Genomic DNA, 25,298 nt, shown 5'->3' with positions numbered 1-25,298 from the left:
ATAATAATAATTTTAATATTTTAAAATATTTTTAAAATATATTTATTTAATATATATAATTTTAAGATAATTGAGTGGATGGTGAAATCCATAAATAATGAGTATTAATGTTAATAGAAATATGTGTGAAAAATGTATGATATTATAATAAGTATATGATAGTGGATCCTATGCTTTGTAATAAGGTGGAATGCTATGTAATAAGGTGGAAGGTATTATAATGTCTTGCATTATGAATGTTATAAGGCGATGACCTATTTAGACTTTTGGAAAATAAAGACCGTTTTGGCTTTTATCCATAAACCTACTTCTTCCTTTGCCTCATTTCGCCTATAAATTGTCCAACACTGGGCTTCGGCTTCCATTCTAGTAAACCTTCACCTGTTCACCAGTCCAATCATCTCTCTTTATCGATTCTCACCGTGTAGCGCTGTCGTCCTCACGATCCTTCCCTCCCTGGCGAGTGGCGAGCAGACATCCAAGCTAGCTACGGTATCGCGTCGGCCACCGCAGTGTTAAGGGGTCCCAGTCGCCCTCTCCTCTCCTGCAGCTCTTCGTGTTGGCGTCAAGTTCCAATCGATCAAGCGAGCGCGATTTCGTGGAGGAATGCGAGTTAGCCACAGCCGCGCCTTCCCTCTCTCGAATCAGGCGTCGCCATTTTCCCTTCTTCCTCATCCTCCCACCTAGTTCTGATGTTTAAGAGCCCCAACGTCGCAGCTAGGGTCTTCAAACGCGAAATCATCGCTCCTCGTCCTGGTGCCAGTGTATGCTTTCATGTCATTCTATACCAAACGTTTGATGATGATTAGTACCTTTGTGCGCCATTGTCGCAAGTTGACACTTTTTTTTTTTTTTTTGCATCAAAAGTGGAGCTTTAGTCGCCTCATAGAATTGCCATTTAATGCTAAACGGACTTTGGTTCTGTGATGGTCTCTGTCACCTTTAGCAATTTTATTTTGTTTTGTTTTGGATTTTCCATTTTAGTCTTTTAAGCATCGAGCATAATTCCTGGTAACTACTGATCCTGTAGCATTGTCATTGAGTAACATGAAAACAAAATTGTTGAATTTGTCATCATGATGGATATTCTTTGCGGTCTTTTTTTCAAGTTAAATTCAGGTTGTAGAAGTTATTTCCTTTTCATAATCACACTTACATGTGTTATGCTATACTTACCAACAAAGGGACAAAATGAACATTTGTTATTGTATTTCCATTTTGCTCTCACGAATTATATATATATCGTAGGGAGCTTGTGAAGAATAATCATTTAATATCATAACATGTATACTTTCCACTAGTTGTAGCTATTATATATATATATATATATATATAGAGAGAGAGAGAGAGAGAGAGAGAGAGAGAGAGAGCGAGAGAGAAATAAATAAAATCTTTGGCTACCTTTTTTGGCCAGTATTGTTCATACGAACTACTAGATTCAACAGCCTTATATGCTGGTTTGATGTTTTTAGATTAACAATGTTTCTATACAAATTTCACACTTTTTGCAGATTAATTTTGTTAGACAATTTTACGAGAATCTTGTTCCTGGCTGTACTATAAGTGATATTGATTGTCCAGATCATTCATTTCGGAAGTTCACAGATGATGGGCAGTACCTTGTCAGTTTCAGCAGGAACTTGCAGGATATCATAGTTTTCAGACCCAAATGGTTGTCATATTCATTCAAGGGAGAAAATTGTGATCACCAAACTTTGACCCAAAAAGCGAAGAAGTTTGACAGCTTCTTTACCCATCTATACAGTATATCACTAGGATCCAGTAATGAATCCATTTGCAAGGAATTTTTTCTTTATTTGGAGAACCATCAGTTTGGCTTGTTTGCAACAACCACTCAAAGTCATGAACTTCCTTCTATTGACGGGACAATTCTTGGATTTCCTTCAATAGAGAAAATAACTTTTCACCTTGTAAGGTACTTAGCTACTCAGGGAATACTTTCTATTTGCAATGCTCATCTCTTAGTTTCTCAAGCTGCTCATATCTGATCTTTTAGTTTGATAATATTCTTGACAGACTGAATGATGGGGTGATAATGGATGAGAAGTCTTTTCGTAATGACTATGTCAGCTTAATTCACAGCATGGGGGTTTTCTTGTATGAAAATTTGTTGTGTGTATTGTCCCTGAGATACCAGACAATTCATATCCTCCAAGTTCGTGAATCAGGAAATCTAGTTGATGTACGAAGTATTGGTCCATTCTGCCTAGAGGATGATGAGCTATTTCTTAACTCTCATTCTCAGGTGTGTTGTCTTTTTTTTCTACATCTTTAAAATCTGTGTGCCTGGCTTCACAAGAGTTTGGCCATCTCATGCTCATTAAAATGGACATGATTATATTCTTCATAAAGTCTTTTAAAATATTTTCTTTGAAGTTAAATAATCTAGGAATAACTGCATTAGTTAGGACTATATCATGTTTATATCTGCTTTTAAGAATACCCATGAGAATCTGCTTATTCATATTCCAATGCTTAAGTTTATTCTTTTTGTTAATTAATTGGTCACTTAGTTTGTTATTAGATTAGGTCTTGCCTTATAGCGAGTCCTATAAGCATATATTCTTATATCATTTTATACTGAAATTAGATATTTCTTTATGTGGATGTCTTGATCTACCCATTGCTTAATTGTAGACTTCAGTGATTATTGCCTGTTTATCCTTTTAATAACCTTGAAGACAGACATTTTTTAATGTTAAAATTTCTTTGTACATTGTTAAGCCTAACTAACCCCAAATAGTTGGAACAAACATGGCTTGATGATGGTTACAATGTTTTTAAGCTGGCCTATCATTTTATTAAAGAAAGGAAGGTGAAAATGAATATACATACCTAAGCCAGTGAACCTAACCACTAAGAACAATACAACAAGCAGACATTTGGCTTACAAGTTAACCTTGTACATACTACATACACCGTCAACTAGCCAATACTCTTAGAGTGATACCTTCAAAGTAAACACCCACGTACTCTGCAGAATGTGAATTCTGCAGATTTCTGGGAAGAGGAACAGAAATCATTACTGTTGACTATGGTTGTTGTGCTTGAAGAAGATCTGCAGATTAGATTCCATCCTCACCGCACTCAGGTCTAAGTCTATCTGCATCCTTATTGTGTTGGACATGGCTCTGTGCTGGGAATCATTGAGGCAGAAGCACACAAGTGTAGGATGTAGCATCGGTAGGAAAAACAAAACAGAAGAATAAAAATCTAAAAAGGCAATAACTTAGGAACAGTCAATGAAGTAGATTGGGATAGGAGGTCTTGGAATTGGTAGCTCTGATAGCATGACATTTGGGAAAATTATGAGGCTATTTGTCATTTGAAACATATACCCCAACCCTTTGCAATTTGTATGTTAAAACCTATACCCTATCCCTAACTACATTTGGGGTCCTTAACAATTATATTTCAGATTTGGTGCAAGATCGTTTTAGATCTGATGCATAATGATTTGGGTCTAATGCAAGACTTTTTTTTTTTAAAGATAAATAATAGGGAAGCCTCATAGGTACAACTTCTCACCGATTTTTCATAATTTGGAGGTGTGACAATTTTAGTATATAGACATCTGGCAGCCTTACTCTTGGTTTGGTTTGCATCACCCTACAGGCACTTGTTCATTCGTAGTACTAAAACCCTCACTTTTAGCACTATCATTTCTGATTGTTGCAGCACAGTTGAGATGCAAACAAAGTTTTCACTTGAAATGTTTCTTCATTAATTGAAAGGGAAAACCTCAAAAGAAGATGAGAAAGCTAATGTTTGGTTCCTTGAAGACTATAAAAGAAGATGACAACATAATTTTTCTTTACCCATTATAAGGGATGACCAATGTATGACTACAACTTGCCATTAGTTTGAGTTCTCAGTGGAGGAGAATGATGCCAAAATATAAAGTTAATTCTTTTGCGATTTTAGAAATTTATCAGTGTGACAAAATAAATTGGTATATGGTCTGGACTATGAACCTATAATAGTTTTTCTTTTTAGTTCTATTATTTCTAGAAATTTAGTTTCTTTTACACTGAATCTGAGCCCCATGAAATTGCCATATGATGCAAACTGATTTATCCCTTTATCAAGTATGTGAGATTATTGACTGACACGTGTTTCCCACTTGTGTTGTAGAGATGTTTCTTGAATATAAAGTTCCTAGAAATAAGAACAAGAACTATAAAGCATGGTTTCTATTAGGATGGGAAGTTATCACCACACATTTTCTTCAGACCCTGAAAATCAGGCCTCAAGTTTCATCAATTCCCAATCTATTATTATCCACTAAGGTGGCTTATGTTGTATATGTCCGTCCTAGGGCTGCCTGACTATAGGAATGCCAACTCATGTGGCTTACCTATGAGTAAGGGGAAGACCCCTTGGAATCATTTACACCTTTCGCATACTTGCAGTCATGGAAATCCATATGCCCTTTTTAATTCCACAGCTGATAACATCATAATAAGTTGGTGATAAAAGGACAGTCCAGTGCACGAAGCTCCCATCATTGTAGAGTTCCGGGGAAGGATCTATTGTATGCAGTCTTATCCTGTTTTGCTAAAGGTTGTTTCCACGACTCGAACCTGTGACCACTAGGTCACACGGCAGTAACTTTACCGTTGCGCTAAGGCTCTCCTTCATCACAATAAGTTGGTGATAAACATTAAAAATTTAACTCCAAGTATCATTGGTTTTCTTCTATTTTGATGTTATTATGGCGTGTAGTGACTCTAGTGTCATATATTTTCTTCAGTGCAGTGAAGTTGTCAATAAAAGCAGGTCTGGGGAATCTGTTCATCTGTCAACTAATAACATTCATCACCAGCAAGTTGCACAAGCAAACTCATTTCTTTCTGGCATCAAGCAACGTCTGCTTTCCTTTATTTTTCGAAAAGCATGGAATGAAGAACCAGATCCATCCTTGGTACAGTTGAAACCCCTGCTAAACTTCACTTACATTTTGTGGGAATCTATCAAGTTTTTTATATTGCAATTGCTTGTTATGATTAGACTTGCTAACATTTACTCGTTCTTGCTGATCAAAACCAGCGATTTTACTTGTAAATTCAAAATGGAACGAAAACACGCAAAAAAGATCTTAACTTACCCAAATGATAAAATTGAAGCTAGAATGCCAATGCTAAATCACAATGATCTAATCTATTATAAAGATAGGGGTTAATTTGGAGTTTTCTCTTGCTAACCTTAAATTTTGTCTCATTATTTGTCAATCCTAACCTATCTACTGAATGTTGACTTAGCATTGAATTTTTAATGTCCTGTAATTAAAATTTTGGAATCTCACTAGGATCAAGTGCCTGCAGTGGTATTAAAAAATTCTCAGTTTAGTGCCTTGGCAAGGTTCTTCAGTAAGTGGGATTGGCATTTTTTATTTTTTTGTTCTTTTTAATGAGCGCTACACATCAAGTGCTAAATAACAAGTAAAAATAGGCACATAGTGTTCCCTAATGGATCTCATAAAATGAGTTATTCAGTTGCTGATATGATGGCTTTCAAAAACATTCCATGCCATTTTAGGTAGTGATCAATGACCATGCATACATGCACATGAGTTGCAATTGTTAAATCAACACTAAATTCCAGTCAAATTAAGAGGTCAGCTGCATAATGAATTGAGCTGTCTCAAGCTCATCTCAAATCTATTTTGTTTCTTCACTTTTATCCTATTTTAGGTCACTTATGGTCAAGGTTCAAAATCTCGAGCGTGTCGAAATTTCTGTCTTTGATTGGAACGATATTGTTTCGGTATCATGCCGATGTTTCAATGCATGATGTTGATAATGGATTGGAGTTGAAGAAGGAAGGAGATGAACTATAGAAAAGAGACATTGTTTGTGCCAAGCATGATTTTAATAAATCTTGTACCATGTCAGTAGAAATAGGCAAAACATATCATTCCGTTAAATTATCGAAATCCAATACTACTCAACACAGTCAATGTCTCATTCCTTTGTTTCATCTCTTTCCTTCTTCAACCTCTAATCTATCATTGACACCATATATTAGAGCGTCGACATGATACCGGAACAGTATCTTTTCAGTCAAAGATCAAAACTACAACGCGATTTGAGATTTTGAACCTTGTGATAAGTCGTATTGAGTTTCAGTGATTTATCGGAACGATATGTTTTGACCGTTTGCCCGACATGATATGAGATTTCAAATCATGCTTATGGTTTAATATTCAATTGGCTCATCAAGGCCAAACCAGTCTTATAAGTCGGTGCTAATTTAATATTTGCAACAATGGAAGACATTCACGCAAGATGATCTTTTGGATAAGAACATAAAGCTACAAAAACAAGAATTGTTTAATAAAATAGTATTAATGGGAGAAAATACTAAAGTTAGGAAAGGAAAAAAGGCGACAAAGAATGCTTGTACCCATATAAAACATAAGTCACGACTCGGGGTGTGCTTCCATGTACTAGTAGGTACCCCACCTATGAAGATAATAAATAACTCAACGTAAACAAGAAGTGTTTAACAAAAATATGCATTTATTCCTTTTGTTAAATAAAGTTAAAGACATACATACTAGCAAAATGTTAAATGCGAGAAACAAAAGGGAAATAATGTAAACAAAACTTGGTTTTCAACGTGTTGAAAAATCTTTGAGCAACTTTGTACACTAGTTGAAACCAACTAAGGCTTCAAAATCAGCCCTTGTTCACAAAACTAGAGGTCAAGAAAAACAAGATAACAAATTACAAAGTGCTCCTTCGGTAAACGAAAATGATATGCATGGATTTTAATCTTTATTAAGATTTAAGAATTCAAATGAGTCATAATGCTTATTACAACATTGGAGTTTCAAGTATGTGGTTTATTTTAACATTAAGTCAACTCTTATCTTTATGCTACTTATTCATCACCATTTATTTATAAATCACTTAATTATCACCATTAACTATACAAATAGATCTACTTGATTATCACTATTTATTATCACAAGTAAATCCACTTATTTGCCAATTTGTTTTTTTAATACAAATAAATCCACTTTTATTTATCATAAATAAATTCTCTTTTCATTATCAACATCATTTGAAGTCTTGAACTAAGTCCTTAGAATATAGATAGTGTATTTGGCATGTGGGCTAAGACCCTCACCAAAATGCACGAGAAAGGGGTTGCTAATGTCAGAAATGGAGCAACCAAGTTGATATTATAATAAAATACAATTCCATTAATAAAGGTTAGGCAAACACCAATATGGAATGGTTGTTTGAGCGAGCAGGCCGATGATCATATTTGAAGGAATGAGGATGCCTCCAAGAACTATCAACCCTTCCCTACCATGCTCCCAACCTACTCCAGTCTGGGTTAATAGCTCTTGGAGGTTCCCGATCAGATAGGTCTATTAGTTTGGTGAGGGTTTTAGTGTAGGTTGGTAAGAACCTGAACCCCACCTAATAGACTATTGATTGGGCACCCTCCTTCCTTCAAATATGATTGTCGGTTTGCTCACTCGGACAATCATTCTGTATTGGTATTTGTCTCACCCAACTTGTTGGCTTGATTGCCTTATTTTTGACATTGTTGTATGCCTTGAGTGCTAGTAGTGTCTGAACAGTAATCCCTTTCTTGTGCATTCTGGGAAAGGGATTTTTTTTCCGTATAGCTTCCACATGCAAAATAAACACTCACTATGAGTGACCCATGTCTCCATGGGTGATCAAATGCTCTTATGAAAAGTTAGCTTCATACTTTTCACTTTTTAGTATTGTCACCATTTGTGATAAGTGTTTTTTCATTTTGGATCTTCACACAATAGTTATTTTTCTTTGGTTTTACATATCATTTAGCTATGTCAATTCTCAAGTTATAGTAAGTTTGAGGGTCTCACCTTTTAATAAATGTCAAGCTAATAGAGAAGTATACAAGATGATTCCTAGATATAGTTTTATAGCATAAGAGAAGTATACAAGTATGACTATACAAATCAACATATTGCATGCAGACTAAAATAGTTTAAAGATAAGCATCAAATATGGAGTAACCAGAGTACATTATTATTTTTGAAAATAGCTGCATGTTAATTCTACAAAATCACCCACATGGCCACATGGTAATATGGCAAGAAAAGAAGATTATTTATTTAAACCCCAAATCTAATTTTTTTAGAACCTATTTTGTTAGTTCAATGTCATTTTATTCAACATTTCAAAACAAGTATGATAACATACACACACACACACACTTCATGCACAATGAATTATATAAGTGAGTCTAAGAATACATTTACCCACCTCAAATATATACTGAGGGAAGAACCAAAAGCCTATAAGATCTGTGTGCTCCTTGAGTATCTACAAATTCAAATATATGAACAACTTAAAAAGACTCAAGAAAAATTAAATATGATAATAACACATAAACTAGAATTAATTAAAACTCAAAAATCAATGGATCCAATAACCACAATTCAACCCAAATTAAAAAACTCAACTTTCACTACTAACAATCGTTAATCTCCCTTCCTAAACACGATACACCAACATAAATATTAACGCATATCCAAAAGAGAAATATAATAAGACCAAATTCTTACCTCATAAGTCCCTCAATCACAGTTGCGATAAAAGAGGGCATGACAAAGAATGGAACCTGGAGTACTCCAAACTAACCACAACCAAAAGAAGGTACAAAATCTGAATTTTAATGATCAAATAAGATCATAAACAAGGAAGAAACACCAAAACCCTTTACCAAGGGTTGATTGGTTCTAGTTGACCTCTAATCACGAATTTAAAGGAATAGACCATTAAGTGTGCCCAACAACTCAATATGACTCGAAAGAGAGATATAATTGGAATTAAAACTGAAAAATAAACTAAAAGAGCTTATCAAAGGTTGATTGATGTCGACTATCCACACCCAACACAACCACCAATTTTAGAGAAGCGGATGCACAAAGGAGTGGGAGAGAGCTAGAGGATGGTAGCACCACTGCTCGTCAGAGAAAACTGACCACACGGGGCCAATAAAGTGAAGGAAATGGAAGAGGAAGAAGAAGGATCATGAAAGGGGAAACACCTAGGCTAGGTTTTGGCCTTATCAAAGGAGGAGGTCACCACTCGTTAGTATAATTTCTCCACATACAAACTTAAGCGGCAACACAACACAAGGTGGCATGTTAGGAAGATATAGGAGAGTTTCTGCACCCCGAATTGAGTTTCAGGAACCAAAGAGGTTGCAAATTCTGGATGTCCACCCCTTTTGCACTGCTCAGTGTGGCATGTATAGCTACATGTTTTCTGCTCGCATGCAATGCTGCACGTGTGCAGCCTTGCATGCAGAATATTTGTGATGCAACATGGCTCTGTCATGCAGCAGATTGGCACAGATAAAAATGTCATCAGTTTTAGGCCTACAAAACCTAGTGGTTTGCATCTTCCATATTATAGGAACATTGGTGCAAACAGTAACTAATGCCAGAAAATTGTCCCTATGAAATCTTTTGTTGAGGTAGCTGCATAGGAACATTAGTTTAGAAGTGCCGATAATATATTTTAATTGATTGTCTGGCGCAGGATCTTTTACTGCAGTGCAGTTTAATTGTATAGCTTAGGAGTGAAGGTTGAATGTTCAAAAAGGAAGAAGAGTGAAGGAGAGAAAAAGAGAACCTAGGCAATCACACCTAGAGTTTCCTAAACAATCATAATTAAGAGAACATAAGCTGAAAAACTTGGCAACACCATGCATTGAATGAAAGTTTGGTACCAGCCCCATATATAGCATCCTTAGAGGACAAATCTGTTTAGGAACTAGGTAAACTTGGAGGTTGTAAAACTTAAGAGCTAAAAGACTAAAGAACTAAGAAATTACAAGCTTGCAATTTCGCCACTATTAACTAATTTACTGTCTCTAATCTATTGCATAATTCAGTATCCAAAATACTTAAACCTAAAACACAGAGAAAAGAACCGTGTTTAAACTTTAAGCTAAATGAAAATTGGAATTTGTTAAATTATAGAGTTATTAGCCTTCATAATTGGTTGTCTTTTCTGATAATATTTTCCAGATCTTGAGATATAATTTGCATTGTTGTCATAAACCCACTATAGCATGCTAAAGTCTGAGAAGTCTTATAAAGATGAATCTTGAGAAGCATTGTTTAAATGAAGTCTCCATATAGTGTTCTTCACATAAAAAGAGAAATTGACACTGGTTAATATGGCATGAATGGCAGCTTATCAATTTGTATTGGCTTTACTGATCGGAAGTAACATAATGCAGTATGGTTTGATTTTCTAACTCTTTTACTTGCATTTTTTTTTCTGACTGAGATATTTTGAAAATGTCAAATTCTTGCCTTTTGATCTGTAATTTATTCTGGCGCATGTATTTGATACTGAAATTCTCTTGAAAAGAAACTAAAATTTGATTTATTTATTTTTCTTATCAGAGGGTTCAACATCTTAAGAAGAAATTCTATTATCACTTCCAAGATTATCTTGATCTCATCATGTTGAAGGTGACCCATTTTACACCTTCTTTAAGTTTCTCTATGGATCTTTCATTTGAGCACTGTCATGTTTGGACATTTCATCTGAATGCCACCATGTATGAAGATTCTGGATCTTTCATTTGAATGCTACTTCTTTTGGCCTTTCATCAGACTTCTATGACATGAAGCAAAATAATTAGTCAGTGCATTACCTGCTTATCTTTCTTGCTCCAACTTCCGGATACTAACAACTTCCAATCTCACCCCCCCCCCCCCCTCTACTTTCCTCAGTCATTCTATTTACAGTCTGTAACATCTTTGGATACTCAGCAGGTTCAAATTTTGGATCGACAGCATCTTCTATTGAAGTTCGGCAGCGTTGATGGTGGGGTACGCACTTATATCTTGTATTCTTGTTATATACTTTGAACAAAATTTTAGTTCTTTCTTATTCTTTTTTTTTCTCATGGAATCTGTGGTCAACAATTCTTCTAATTCATCTAATAATTAGGTTCGGATGGCTGATCATCATCTAGCTTTCTTTGCTGTCTATAACATGGAAACTACTGAGATTGTTGCATTTTATCAGGTAATGACCTCTTGTTATTGTCATTGTTAGATATCATTCTCAATAACATAACTATTTTTTTCTGCAGAATTCATCTGAGGAATTATATTCCTTGTTTGAGCGATTCTATGACTATTTTCATGCAAAATCGAGAGAGCCTTTGCATGCTAATTTCATTTCTTCACACTCCAATAACATCTATGCTCTTGAGCAACTACAAATCATGAAGAGCAAAGCAAGCAGCCTCTCACAGGTGAACCTCATCCCATGAAGTTTTGTAGTAAGTCTTCACAATCAAAATAATATATTGGTTTCTATATGACTCTGAATATTGGTTGTCTGAAGTTCTAGTATGAGAAGAGAAAACACAAATTTATTGTTTTTAGCAATCAGGACTTAACATAGTCCAAGATAATTGTTAAGTTTCTTATTCTTCGATCCATCAATTGGGCATCAAGTGGAGTTGAAAGGACTGCACTACTCAAGAACTTGTTTTTCTCGAATGTGCATAACTCTATCAACTAAAACATATCTATACTAGCTGCTTCTGCCCTAAAGAGGGATAGGAGATTATGGTTGAAGTTAAGGCAAAGTAGGCATGCAATTGGAACCCCACTTCTTAACACAAACTTAAAGGCCTAAGTTTTCAATAAACCAGTTCTGGTTCAATTGTCTGGGTCCAGTTCAAATGAGTTAGTGATTCATGGCTGAGTCAACTGGTTCAACATAAATTTTGGCCTAAATTGAGCCTGTATCAAAGCCAAAAGTCAAAATTAAATCCAATAGACTTGATTAGCACCTTATAATCTTTAATTAGAGCTTCAAATATCTAGATCAGTTGATCTATTGTTTAGGTTTTAATTAATGCTAGGCATAACATGTTATATTTGAGAAGTGTCCTAAAACAATCGCCTTATAGTTGTACTATTTATTGGATAAATAGAAATTCACTATTTGAGTGCACATTCTCTATGTGTTTGATTGGATCTTAAATTCATTTACTGAATGTCCGCAATACGATTCATAGCATGAGATAATTTGTGATTGGATTACAACTAGTGAACATCTCTACATGTGCAATTATGAATGTATTAAAATTATCCCTAGTCGATGAATTGATGAGTACAAACGTCATCGATTCTGTTGAGACTAGTGACATGTCATGAGACTTCATACGGATTTATGCATATAAAAATATATCAATGAAGATCTCAGTGTAGCTTAAGTGCGAGTTTCCTTTGACTTGCGGTATTTAAGTTATCTTAGTCATGAAGGCTTATACTTTGACATCTTAAGCAAACATTTCCAAGGAGGTGTGGATTCGGGATGATTGGGTGTAAGTCAAAGTGTCTGAAGGTGTTTGGATAACTCATAGGGGGTGTTTGGTTAAGGGTAATCCATGATTACCTTGGTTATCCACCCAAGGTTATCAACTAAAACCCTGTTTGGTTTAGTGAATCCGTGATTCCCTAGTAATGTTATATTCCTGACATGTCAGCATACATCAGCAAATCAAGGCATCTAACCCGGAATTGCAAAACCAAGAAAAATGGAGGTTTTGCTGGATTCCGGGGTTATCTTAATTTCGTTTACCCCATTACCCCGAGCCGTCCGTGAGCGAAAACCTCCGCGACCTCGTCCCAAGCGAAAACCTATACCCTCCCAGAGCGAAACCCGAAACCTAGCGAGGCCTCGTCTCCCTCGGCGGCGATTCCGTCCCGAGCAAAAACCTCCGCGACCTCGTCTCCCCCGAGCGAAAACATTCTTCGAAGCCCTTCCTCTCCGCGAGGCCTTCCTCTTCGTCTCGCGCGCTGTTCGTGTTCTTATGGCCGCGGAAGTATCCTCCCTTGGCCATGCTCTGCAACTTCATGCTCTGATCCTCAAGACCGGCGGCGATCACCACCATCCCCACTCCTCCCTCGCCTTCTCTCACACCGGTCGCTCCTCTTCCATCGCCAATGCCGTCGTCCGATGTTACGCTCGGTCCGACCGGCCACGGGAAGCACTCCTCTTCTTCGTCCACCTCCAGCGGTCCGGCCCTACCCCGGATCCCTTCGCTCTCACATTCCTCCTCTCCTCGCCCGCCTCCGTGCCGCCTCCGAGGGCCGCCAGCTCCATGCCCTATCCCTCAAGCGCGGCTTCTCCTCCAACCGTCGCGTCCAGAACTCACTCATCCACATGTACTCTGCCTGCGGTTTCCTCGACCATGCCGCCGAGGTGTTCGACAGGGTGTCCGAGAGAGACGTCGTCTCTTGGACCTCCATGATCAACGGAGCGGTCGTCGGGTGCATGAGATGGCTGTACAGGCAAGGCTCGATTCTAAGCCTAAGGTCGCAACGTCCCTGATAGACATGTACACCAAATGTGGCTGCATTGCCAGTGCCGAGAGGCTGTTTGAGCAAATGCCAAACAAGGATCTGTTCGCATGGACAGCCATGATTTTTGGCCTTGCAAATCATGGGAGGTGCGAGGATGCTCTGAGACTGTTTTACCAGGTGGTGGAAGATGGAATGAGGCCTAATGATAGGACAATAACAGCTGTGCTCAGCGCTTGTCGTAATGCTGGAAAGGTTGCAGAGGGATACCGTATCTATAATTACATGCACCGCTATGAGTTGAGGCCAAGGATTCAGCATTATGGGTGCATGGTTGATCTACTTGCTCGGGCTGGGCATTTGGATGAAGCAGAAGAATTTCTTCGAAGGATACCAATAGAGCCTGATGGTATCATGTGGAGGACTCTGATCTGGGCATTCATCGTAAAGAAGATTGCAGAAAATCTTCTTTACGATGAATGAAAGAACAGAGAAACAAAATTGGATGAGAAATATACAATGAATTTGATGTTTATTTCCAATTGTTGAATGTTTTCCGTTCAAAAAGTTAAATTCACAGACATTATTTTCAAATCTAAATTTATTAAAATCATTAATACCCAATCAACTTTTGTTTCTGCTTGAATTAGAGGATATAAGTCATTTTCTATGTTTAGGTGATGAATGAATAATAGAACCTTTGAGCAGTTTGAAATAAAAGAAAAAGTTGAAGGGGAAGCTAAATCACTAGGGGAAGCTAAATCACTATTGTCGACATGATCATCATAATTATTAGATGAACTGATTAGACTACAAGTTTATTAATTTTATTTATGAACTATAACTTTAGACGATAAAGAAGATTAACAAATTATAACGAAAATATAAATTTTATATCACAAATGAAGCTCATCTTTCTTTTATTAAGTTATAATTTGATGTATAATTATGATTATGATTGTCCTATAATTAATAATTTAATTTTTTAAAAAATAAATATCAAATTAATTTAGTTGTAAAAAAAATGATTATAATTGTACTAGGGGTAATATAGTAAATATTCAAGTAAGTAATGTATTAAAACCTTCAAACAAACAAGGTTTTGTCTCATTACCTAGGTTTAAACCAAACAACATTGGTTATGTTTTATTCCCTATAACCTTGGTTATGTGATTACTTGGTAATCACATAACCAAGGTAATCACGGATGACCCTCAACCAAACGCACCCATAGAGGATTCACCGTTCTTTGGAAAAGGAGATGTATACCCTGCGGTTGCTTGCTAGGATTGTTACTTGAAGTTTTGGTTAAAGCATTATATATCAAGAGTATGATACTCTTGGACACATATGAGTACTTTAAATCCACAAAACAAGGAGTTACAGCTTGGGCTAGCTGTGACGTAGTCAGCCTAGTGGGGACTGACACATAGACCATGTCTTAAACTAAGCGGGTATAATATGGTGAAAGAAATGAAACACATCTCATTGTAGCTGCTGAAGGGTTCAGAAATGGTTATGGAATCAATCATTATTTTTTTGATCAATTGGGGGTCATGATGTACTACTAGGTGCCACTTATAATCGTTCCGTAATTAATGGTTAATTATGGATGACCAACATAGTCAAGAATCTATTGGTTCTCATGCACTATAAGTTTCTCCGAATGACTTAAAACAAGTTTAAGAATTGAATTTTTAGATCGAAAGAGATAAAGTCTAGTTGGACCAGACGAAGGACAAATATGGAAGCGACGATGGATTTTGTCTTATGAAGACGAAATGAATCAAATGGTTTGGTTCTAATGGAAGATATTTTAGCAAATCGGTAGCGACGATGGGTTTCATCTTATGAAGACGAAATAAAGCAAATTGGTTTAGTTCTAATTGGAGGTGTTTTGGTTATTGAATAAACGGTTTGGTTTTGAACCCAATCGAACCAACTTGGTTTGATTTTGAACTAAACTTAAGTTAATTGACATATGAGTTTTAGGTATTGAGCTAGAGATGGGGTTTTGGATTGGATCCAAACCATGTTGTATGAGATATAACATTAAAAGTGGAATGAATAGTTGGTATTAAATCCTAATGGTTAGGATTAATCACAACCTTCCATCTTACCTCCTTCAACTCGGTTTGCTACAGTAATCGATTCAACTCGGTTTGCTACAATAAACTCTAAATGAATACCCAGCTGTCGGTTCCAAGCAAACTTAAATCATGTTTTTCCCAATCGTGATTTTTTTGCCCTATCCCGGTCGTGATTTTCTCTCGCGTTGGCTTCTCCCGAGCTATGGTTGTTGACCGTCGGAGGAGAGGAAAAATAGGTTGCCCCTTCTTCCTTCCAGTGTGAACACCACCCGAGCGCCGACGTCCTTTTGGTTTCTCCTCGGTGAACAAACCGAGTGTCGCCTCCTTTTGACTTCTCCCTGGTGAAGACAAACCGAGTGTCGACCTCCTTTTGCTTCTCCCTGGTGAAGACCCGTGGCCGACTGCAAGGAGGAGTGCCCTCATTGTCGGCGTTGGAAGCCGACAACTGGTTTCCCGTGAACAGCAATCGCTGGAGAGGAAAAGGCTGCCGCCGATCATCGCATGTCGTCTGACAATCGTTTGTCATCCAAGGAGAAGCGTTCTCCTTGATCTGTTCTGTTTGCCACTGTCGGAGTTGCCGCCGGAGCTTGTCCTTCATCGACGGTCAAAGGTTGGCCACCGGAGTCTACGCCAGGAATATGATTGTCGACGATAGTTAGAAAGCCCCGGAAAACTGTCGCGATGTGTGTTATTGCGTGTTTTCCGATATTAGAGTTTTCTCTCGTATCGACCATAGTTAATCGTCGGCTAGTACCGAGGACGGTAACCCGACTCGTGACTTTGAAAGCCGTTCAGATGAGAGCTTTAGCGTGGATCACCGGTAGAGGCGGAGCTTTGATAGAGCCGCTTGATTGATGTCATTCCCGCTCCACGTCATTCGCCAGGTATTCCTAGAATAAATGTTATTCTTAAATTTTTTAATTTTCAGTTATGCCTTGTACCTGTTGTAGCCTGCATGTGTGTGTTGTGAGTGTTGTAATAATTATTTGTAATTATTAATTTTCTTCCGTTATGTACGTTTGTGAAACGTGTAAACACACGCAACGCATCGAGCTCCACCTAACATAACATTCTTCCATCCTCAAAGCTAATATAAAGAAGAGTGATCCCCTAAATCTAAATTATATTTATGCAATCATTTCTCCAATTATGTTCATTTTACATAGGTGTGTGGTTTGAAGAGTATCCCCGGGGCATAGTTGAGTTGGTTACGACGGAGCAGAATTGCTGAAGTGGATAAGGGTCGAATCTCGACGAAGCTGAGGCAATGCCCTCTTCTGTCGTGGCCAACTGCAGCTTCTCGATTTACCTCCTCACAGATGGTCGTGGGACCGACCGTGTAAGGCCGCTAGAGGTGGCGGATTCCACCTTTTGCTGAAGTGGTTTGAAGAGTCATTTCGTGCCAATCAACATGGGTGAAACATTTGTTCTACCTATGGATCAACACACAGAACAACTGTGGGACAACAACACCATGGCGATGCCACCAATCTTTTATGAAGGAGAGGTTTTCCTAGGTTTGCAATAACAATGAGTCTTTGCGAGATAATTTATAGCAGCGAAGTGTCCATGAGGCTTCATGAGACGGTCTTAACACGATAGAACTTTGTGAGACTTCCGTGAGGCTTCTCAAGATAATCCTGATGCAACAAGGCTTTAGTGAATTCCATGTTCCCTTCCGCCTATGGTTGGTGCTGAGCACAATCACAGACACGCGACACAACCAATACATCTCGTTTTGATTGGCCCTAAAACCCCAACAGAAAATAAGATTTCAACCCTTACATAGAGCAACACACAATCTCACTTTTGCTGCATGATTCGAATTAAATATTCATCACATTAACACCAAGTTTATAAAATCAAATCAATATCATCCTACACGCTACTTTGCCTATCAAAATGATATACTCATTAGTGTGCAAACTCATGTACATCGGTCATTGGGAGCATACTCTAATCTGATGTTGTGTCATACATATGTAGCTTCCTAAGCTATGAGATGGCAGATGATGGTGATTGGGTTTGTCTAATCCTGGTTGTACCCCTTTTTCTTTGGATTTAATATATTTTTATTTATCCAAAAAAATGATATACTCATTAGCCCACTAGTTAATAAAATTAAATATCTATAGATTTTAAATCAACAAAATTTGCACACAAAGGTAAAAAATCATGGAGATTCATATTCTCTATCAAAATAGATCATAAGTCAAAGTGCAATCAAATACATATTGTTGATTATCCTCCAGATCTAATTCCTTAGTGATCACAATTCTAACTAATTAGCAATCCACTGCTCATCTCAAATCTAGGATTGACAAAATTAAACCACAAAGCACTTTTAGAATCATAAACTGATAGGTTTGTGATTCTAGAAACATGTGGGTCAAACAATTGATGATCAAGTTGGGATATACTCCTTTAGTGCCTATATTGTGACAATGAAACAACCATATACATGGCAACCTAATGTTCCACAAGAGGATAAAACACATAAATGAATACTTGAATCAAATATTTTTTAACAAGTTAGGGTCTTTATAATATCTTTGAATCAACTTGAGGGAGACTAATTGAGACGGAATTGTAAATAATTTACATTCAAGGGTGCAAAAGTTATACATTTATAGTAATGAATAATAAATATAGGTAGAAAGAAATACCTAGGAAAATGTAACCTAGTTTTCCCCATAGCAAGTGTAAACTCTAGTTTTTTGGCAAACGAGAAGAAGATGTAGTATAAAACATCACAATTTAATCATAGTTTGTGAGTTGTGGGCTTACAGAGGAGATCTATAAGTTTAGATGAGTTAGTGATTTAAGCAATTTGGATCAGCTGTTGGACCTGATAAATTAATGGATTAGATCTCTCATCTAACCAGGGTGTGATAATTGGAATTAGAATGAACCTAATCATAGGCATGGTGGCGTATTGAAAAGGGTTGTTTGCGTGAAGGTGTAGCTACTATTGGGCCTCACATGTTACCAATTATGGGGGATTTTAGGCTATGAGTTAAGCGTTTACGTCTTGACAGGGATTCAAGCTTTAAGTGGGGGAGATTGTAACCCTCGATTTTGTCCCACAGTGGGATGTGACCTAATAAAGGAGCTTTATAAGTTTTGATAAGTTACCTACTTTAAGAGTCCACAAGTTAGTGGGTTGTTCGCTCATATACATGATATCCTAGGAGGATGTGTAATCAAGATATTGCAGAATATCTTACCAAATCTTTTATCTTTTTTTTTTCAGATAAAAGGTTGCATCAATTGTGGACATGTGACTTGTTTTTTTTTTAATTTGTGACATTATGGCATTCATCATTATGTTAATTCACTATAGTAATCTTTATTACTCGCCTAGACAATTATCACAAGAAGCTACATATTCCTGCATAAATATTGATTGAATTCTTAGTCATGATGTTCATTAGAGGCCATTTTTCCATGGTTCTATCAATCTATTTTTTTTTTCTTTCGCAAACGTCTTAATCTGATATTTTTTTCTTAACTTGTAACTAAACAAATGATTTATTCTGTGTACTGATAAATTGTTGGGCAGAAACATGGTACTATTAATAGTTGAAGAGTTTGATTGCCGTAATCCAATTTAGTTGTTTTCTTGCAGTATGTGAAGAAGATGCTAGGCTCATTACCATACACCTGTCAATCTCAAAGCCCTTCACCATATTTTGATCTGTCACTCTTTCGATATGATGAAAAGGTTTGACCACTTAGTGTATGCTATATTCATAAGTTATGCTAAAATTTCGCCAAGAGTGATGTTGCTTGTTATTTTGGTTTTATTTCTTTTACAGTATCTGTTATTCTGTAAGAAACATTGATTTGCTGTATAAAGTACCAACTCTTCATCTGAGTCCAGAAGATAGCAGAGCAAAGTATATTTTCCACTGAAGTTATGTGTGTTTTTACTTTCTATTATTTGTGAGGATTTACTTGCAACTGACTAGATGATGTGTATTTGCACTGAAAACTAACAGAAAAGCCATGGTGGTATCTACCTAGTAATCTGTAGTTTTGAACCTAAGGTTCTGATTGGAGATTGAAACTATCCTAGATATAGCTACTCAAGAAAGAACAGTTTTAAGATGGCTTAGCCATCTTGATATTGATTTTGAGTGCTTTGACCACATTCTCCTTTCAATCCTTTTTACTAAGTTTAGTGGATCTCTTCTAGATTCTATTCTAGAATGACTAATGTAGCTGTCACATTCCTTTGGCCTATATGGAAGTTTCGGATGCGGATGTCCTCCTCCTTTATTGAGATCCTTGGAAGTATGATTGCTCTTCAAAAGGAACATATACAAATTTGATTCTCACCACAAAGCCTACTCTTGAGTCTTGACTTATTAAAATGACCTTAAGTCACACGTACTTTCTCCATCCAGATTCCATGTGAGATATGTTCATGTTGCACGCGTTCCTGGAATTGACCATCTTTATTTTGCATGAGGCATGGCCCACAATATCTTATTTAAAATAGAAAAACATTGAATGCACAATAAATTAAGTGAAATTTTGTACCATGTAGCCACATATACATGTGCTGGACTTTCATTAAGCGCAAGCATTATGTGGTGAGACTCAATATTGAGTCATAATATAGATATAGTATATGCTTTTACATGTGGCTATAATCTTTAATTGACTCATTCAAATCCAGCCAAAGTTGCTGGTTTGAATTAAATTAATATCTACAGGAATGCGACACTATCATTGATTTTGTCATGTTCAATTTAATGCAAAATTATAAGTGTCTGATTTATGCTTAAATGAATCTAAAAATTGAAAAAATGAGGGGTTAAAATGTCCAGCATTTGAGTGTTTGATTATTGGTGTTGCATATCAAAAGTTTATGCTTCTTTATAAGCATTACTTGGCTTTCGGCAATTTGGGTGGTAGATGTAATCCATCTACATAATGGTTATTGATGATTGTTTTAATTGGAGTTTTTACAAATAATTAAGAAAATAATTTTAAATGGACTGATTATATGTGTCTGAATGCTATACACATTAGGATGATGCCATACACCTTAAGTGACATTCTGATTTTGTCCTGCCTGATTGTGAATTGGGTTTCACTTTGATTTTACTGGTTTCACAAACCTGGTAGTTTGCAGATGAGCTGATCTCTTTGCTACTGCCCTTCATGATCTTCTGAACCCAGATCCTGAGCATAATGGCAATTTGTTTGTAGTGATACTTCACATTTCTATAATTTTTCTTCCATTCTGAATCCATGGTTTAAGTTCCTTTGGTACTGCATGCACCTTTATTTACTTGAAACTATTTTTCCATATAACAGCTAGCAATTCATTGGTTGACCTGCAGAATCTGATTTTTATTTATTTCATTTTTTTTCTTTTGTATCTTTGTTTTCTTGCAATTTGTATGTTTCAGTTTAATCATTGTCATTTTGATCTGCTGCTTACATACATGGCATTTCAATTCCATTGGTAGTTAATTTCTGCCACAGATCGACTTAGGCACTCTACTGATCATCCATTAAAGTTTATTTCAAGAAGGCAACCAAATGTTCTGAAATTCAAGATAAAGACAGGTAAACTATGTTCTAGTACATGATTTACAGTTCAACTTCTGATTAATGTGATATTTGATGCAGAATAATCTGATATAAATCAATAACCTAGGTAGCCGATATTAGATGCATTTACTGATAGGTCCTTGTACATTTAGGTATTTACAAGTAGGTCAATTTTTTGACTGATATTGGATATCCCCATCTTATTACAAATCTACTTTATTCTATTACTCTCAAAAACTTAGCAAATTCAAGCACTAACTTTGAAATCAACAATATAGGTAATGATCTTAATAAATTTTATCTTTTTGAAACAAGGTGGCAATCCTATTTCTGCATACTTTATCCTTCTATGTAAGATTAGAAAGGAGAAAATGTGCAGGCAGTTTATCATAATGTTTCCTTATTGGTTCAATAGGAGCATCACCTAATCAAGTCATTAATTTTTTTCAGCTGAACAAGTTCACTGTGGCAAGGGCCATGGTCTTGTATTTTACCTCTAACTATTTCACCATTAATCATACTTTTGTATACTTCCAATATATTAACTGTAGAAAAAAATATAATAACCTGATGTGGATTATAAATTTATCAGGAAACATGCTCAATTTGCATCCCTGTAATATTTAACTTGAGAGATGGCATCAATCACAATAAAAGTGACTATGTACAATATAGAGGACTCTCAAAGCACCTTCTAGGATCCGTGACAAGGTGCTCGAGTAATTGACTTTCTATACTCACCACAAAAGAGATGTTTAGGTTTAATAGCTATAAGATAGTTCAGCAACTAATCAATGATATATTCGTGATCCAAATGGCGTCTTTTCCTGTCCTCGTATTAATATGGTATTTGGATCCGTTGAAGTGTCAATAAATCTAGTTACCTAACATACCTTTTCAAGCATATCAAGTGTATATTTTCTCCATGGAGAAGATAAATTTTCAATCTAATAATTCTTGCTATGTCATCTGCTGTAACGAATATAAATTGTAAGAAAAAAGGGAGGGGGAAATACACTTCTTGACTTTGTCAAATCGAGGGGGAACATGGAACATTGAATAACTTAATACATTCTTGATCATGTCAAGACTAACTTTAGAAATAGAACAAACATTAAATATGATGCAACAAAATGAGAAAATGGTTGAATCGGATGATGTTCTAACAAAGCTATGGAAGTGCTTAGGGAAGTAGGGTATCGAATGACTTGAAGTTATTCAACCTGATTTTTAAAATGAAGAAAATATATTATTAGTGGAGGGTAAGTACTCTAGTTTATATAAAAACAAAGAAGACATAAAATTATACTAATTATAGGAGCATTAAACTAATGAGTCATACCATGAGACTTTGGGAAAGAGCGATGGAAAAATTTTTAAGGAGATCAAGATGATTGAAAATCAATTTAATGTATGCTTGCAAGATCATCGATAGAAGCTATACATCTTCTCAGATAATTGATTGAAAAATATGAGGAAAAAAGTAAGATTTACATATACTATTCATTGATCTAGAAAAACTTATTACAGAGTCCTTGAGGAAATTATGTGGAAAATTCTAGAAAAGAAAAGTATTAATGTAGCATATATTGAAACAATTAAGAATATGTATGAAGATGTAATTACAAGAGTGAAGACTCCAAATGGATTAACTGAATAATTTCTAATCAAGATGGGGTTACATCAAAGATTAACTCTAAGTCTATAGTTTTTTACACTAGTCATGGATAAACTCATTGAATACATCCAAAACACATTACTATAGTATATGCTATTTGCAGATGACATTCTTTTGGTTGATGAGATACATGAAGAAGTAAATGTTAAGTTTGAATTTTGATGGAAAATATTGGAAGTAAAAAGGTTTTAGGCTTAGTAGAGTAAAGACAGAATATATGAAATTTAAGTTTAGTAGTATTAGTCGTAGCAAGACAGTTATTAAAGTAGGGGATGACAAGTTACATGTAACTCATATAAGTATGTAGGATTGTTTTTGCAAAAGGATAGAAGGGTTCATAGAGATGTTTTATATAGGATATAAGTAAGAATTGTTGAAATGAAGGAGGGTGTCAGATGTGCTATGTGATTCTAAGGTACCTCTAAAGCTTAAAGAGAAGTTTTACAAAATGGTGGTTAGACTTGTAATATTTTATGGAGCTGAATGTTAGGTTATGAAGTAAACATACAAGCAAAAGATGAGAGTTGTAGAAATGATAATGATAAGGTGGATGTGTGAATATACTAGGATAGATAGGATAAGAAACGAGCATCAGAGAGACAATCGGAGTTGTGCCTATTTGAGAAAAAACTCCAATATGCGTGTTGAAAATGATATAGACACGTACTTAGGCTCCAATAAATGCCTCAGTTAGATAATGTGAGATTATATCAAATACACACATTAATAGAGGAAGAGAGACTAAAGAAGATGATTATCAATGATAAAACAAGATAAATTTCATTTAAATATAGATGAAGATACAGTAGGGGATTGAACCCAATGACATATGAGCATCCATATAGCTAACCCCACTTAAGGCTCAGTTGTTGTTATTTTTGTTGTATTCTTGATCATGTCAGACTTAGTAAGCACATAACTGAATTTGTCAAGTCTAAATATTTCAATCCATATTCCATGCAAAAACTTGTTAAATTTGCATATAAGTTCCTACTTCCTTTGAGCAACAAATCCATAAGATTTACCATACGCACCTTTGTTTACATTAACATGGTAGAAAGTGTTCTTGGAATCCAAATGATGTCATAAATAGCAATATTACATCTAGTTTTAGGAAAAAAATATGAAAGCAATCTTAGCTATAAGAGAGAATTTATACCTACAGTAAACACCAAATATTATATGCATCCTTCTACCATCAGTTAATTTTTGAGCCTGTTAACTTAACCATCAGAGGATAGTTTTAACAGTAAACAACCATTTGCATCAACTAGCTCTTGTGTATCATTTGAGTGCAACGTTACCATTTTATCCATCATAGGTTATCTCCAACTTGATTAAAATAATCTTTGATATAGTATGGAGAACTTTAATTAAAGCTGAAGAAAAAGTGGTAGTAGAATATTGTGGTGAAAAAGCAGGAAGAGATGGTTCATTTAAGAGTTTTTTTTTTTCTTTTTCTGGCAATTAGAATGTCAAAATTAGTGTTCATAGGGTTCTTATAAGGCAATGAAATTCTAAGGAATGGTTATAACAGGCTCGAGTTATGGCAGGAGAGTGGCTAAAAATGTAGAAGATGCTGGGGTAGATTTACATAAGAGGGATAAAATACCTCGGTTACAAACTCCAGCGTGTTAGCCAGGTAGGTGAGATGGAGAAGAAATGGGCTAAAAAAATCACATTGATTAAAAAACGGTTTGATGTAACTCAGCAATAGCAATGTTACCCTTACTGCAAAAGGTAATAACCTCAAAAGGCACATGAAAGACCATATGGTGGTAACTTCTTTTTGCTTAGGATTAAGATATAGGACATGGCGAGAGGTAGCATATAGCATCCCAAGGACGCAGAGTGCTCAAGGAACTTAACCATGAAGAATAAAAGAGAGCATACAATCTAGACACAGGGGAACTCCAATATGGATTAATAATGTTTGTGCATACTTAACTAAGTGTTTGTTTTCTAGTTCCATAGTATCATTTTGTTAAAGTATATTAAAACACATGATTGATGTATAATTTCTTGCTTCAGTTTCTGCATATTTACCTATATACACATGTTGGTCTTCGGAATTTAGAGTAATATATGATTTACAGTGTTGGCACTGTGTTACAGTGTCTCTGCTACAAGTGTACAACTCTTCATGATACTGATAAGCTTTTTCTGCAAAACTTGTTAGTTCTCAGGATTTATGCTATTTCAAACTATGTTATGCATATATAGGAATGTATCTGGTTATCTGCTTTCAACAAATTACTCCATGTAACTGCATGCCCTGCGACCTTTTCTGTGGAACAAATTGATCGTATGGATCCTGCAAAACTGAATCAACGAGATCATTCTAACATGGTCTTACTCCACACAAAATCTTTTTATGTAGGAGTCGATTCGAGCAGTGCGGACGGCAGGGCTAGGCGATCTTCTTTTCTTTTCCATCCCTACTTGCCTCTCGTGCTTTCGATCCAACAGACTTACATGCAACCAACTGTTGTGAACATTCATGTGAGGCTGTGAACTACATGATCGCTTACCTCCCAAAAACTCACTGGAATTCCACAGTGCTTCTTTCAAGGCTAAACAGGTT

The 25,298-nt window shown here is 36.0% G+C and overlaps 1 protein-coding gene and 1 pseudogene across 3 annotated transcripts; both read left to right on the top strand.

Moving 5' to 3' along the window:
• The first annotated feature begins 402 nt into the window (after window positions 1-402).
• Window positions 403-25,298, top strand: LOC141819432 (light-mediated development protein DET1-like). 3 transcript variants are annotated; one of them, XR_012601068.1, is made up of 11 exons: window positions 403-764; window positions 1,512-1,936; window positions 2,038-2,266; window positions 4,775-4,945; window positions 10,454-10,522; window positions 10,826-10,885; window positions 11,007-11,084; window positions 11,152-11,316; window positions 19,097-19,192; window positions 20,968-21,051; window positions 25,095-25,233. XR_012601068.1 is itself a non-coding variant. In XM_074706730.1 (11 exons), the coding sequence occupies exons 1-11, from the start codon at window positions 693-695 to the stop codon at window positions 25,226-25,228; spliced, it is 1,596 nt and encodes a 531-aa protein (XP_074562831.1). In that variant the 5' UTR covers window positions 403-692; the 3' UTR covers window positions 25,229-25,298. The 3 variants fall into 3 exon arrangements, 2 of the variants coding, with proteins under 2 accessions (XP_074562831.1, XP_074562830.1); XM_074706730.1 differs by having other exon boundaries at window positions 10,829-10,885; window positions 20,952-21,051; window positions 25,095-25,298; XM_074706729.1 differs by having other exon boundaries at window positions 20,952-21,051; window positions 25,095-25,298.
• LOC141819431 (pentatricopeptide repeat-containing protein At2g02980, chloroplastic-like) lies at window positions 12,889-13,861 on the top strand (annotated as a pseudogene).

The sequence above is a fragment of the Curcuma longa genome, unplaced genomic scaffold, assembly GCF_044706935.1.
Source record: "Curcuma longa cultivar G26 ecotype Majalengka, Jawa Barat unplaced genomic scaffold, ITB_CL_G26_1.1 contig_6357, whole genome shotgun sequence".
Taxonomy (NCBI): Eukaryota; Viridiplantae; Streptophyta; class Magnoliopsida; order Zingiberales; family Zingiberaceae; genus Curcuma; species Curcuma longa.
This window is presented reverse-complemented; position numbering and strand designations above follow the sequence as displayed.

Excerpts from the sequence above, each read along its gene's own strand:
- LOC141819432 (XM_074706729.1), top strand. The coding sequence starts at position 693 with ATGTTTAAGAGCCCCAACGTCGCAGCTAGGGTCTTCAAACGCGAAATC. Across the intron at positions 1,937-2,037 it reads ATAACTTTTCACCTTGTAAG|ACTGAATGATGGGGTGATAA; the intron begins GTACTTAGCTAC and ends TATTCTTGACAG. Across the intron at positions 11,317-19,096 it reads AAGCAAGCAGCCTCTCACAG|TATGTGAAGAAGATGCTAGG; the intron begins GTGAACCTCATC and ends GTTTTCTTGCAG.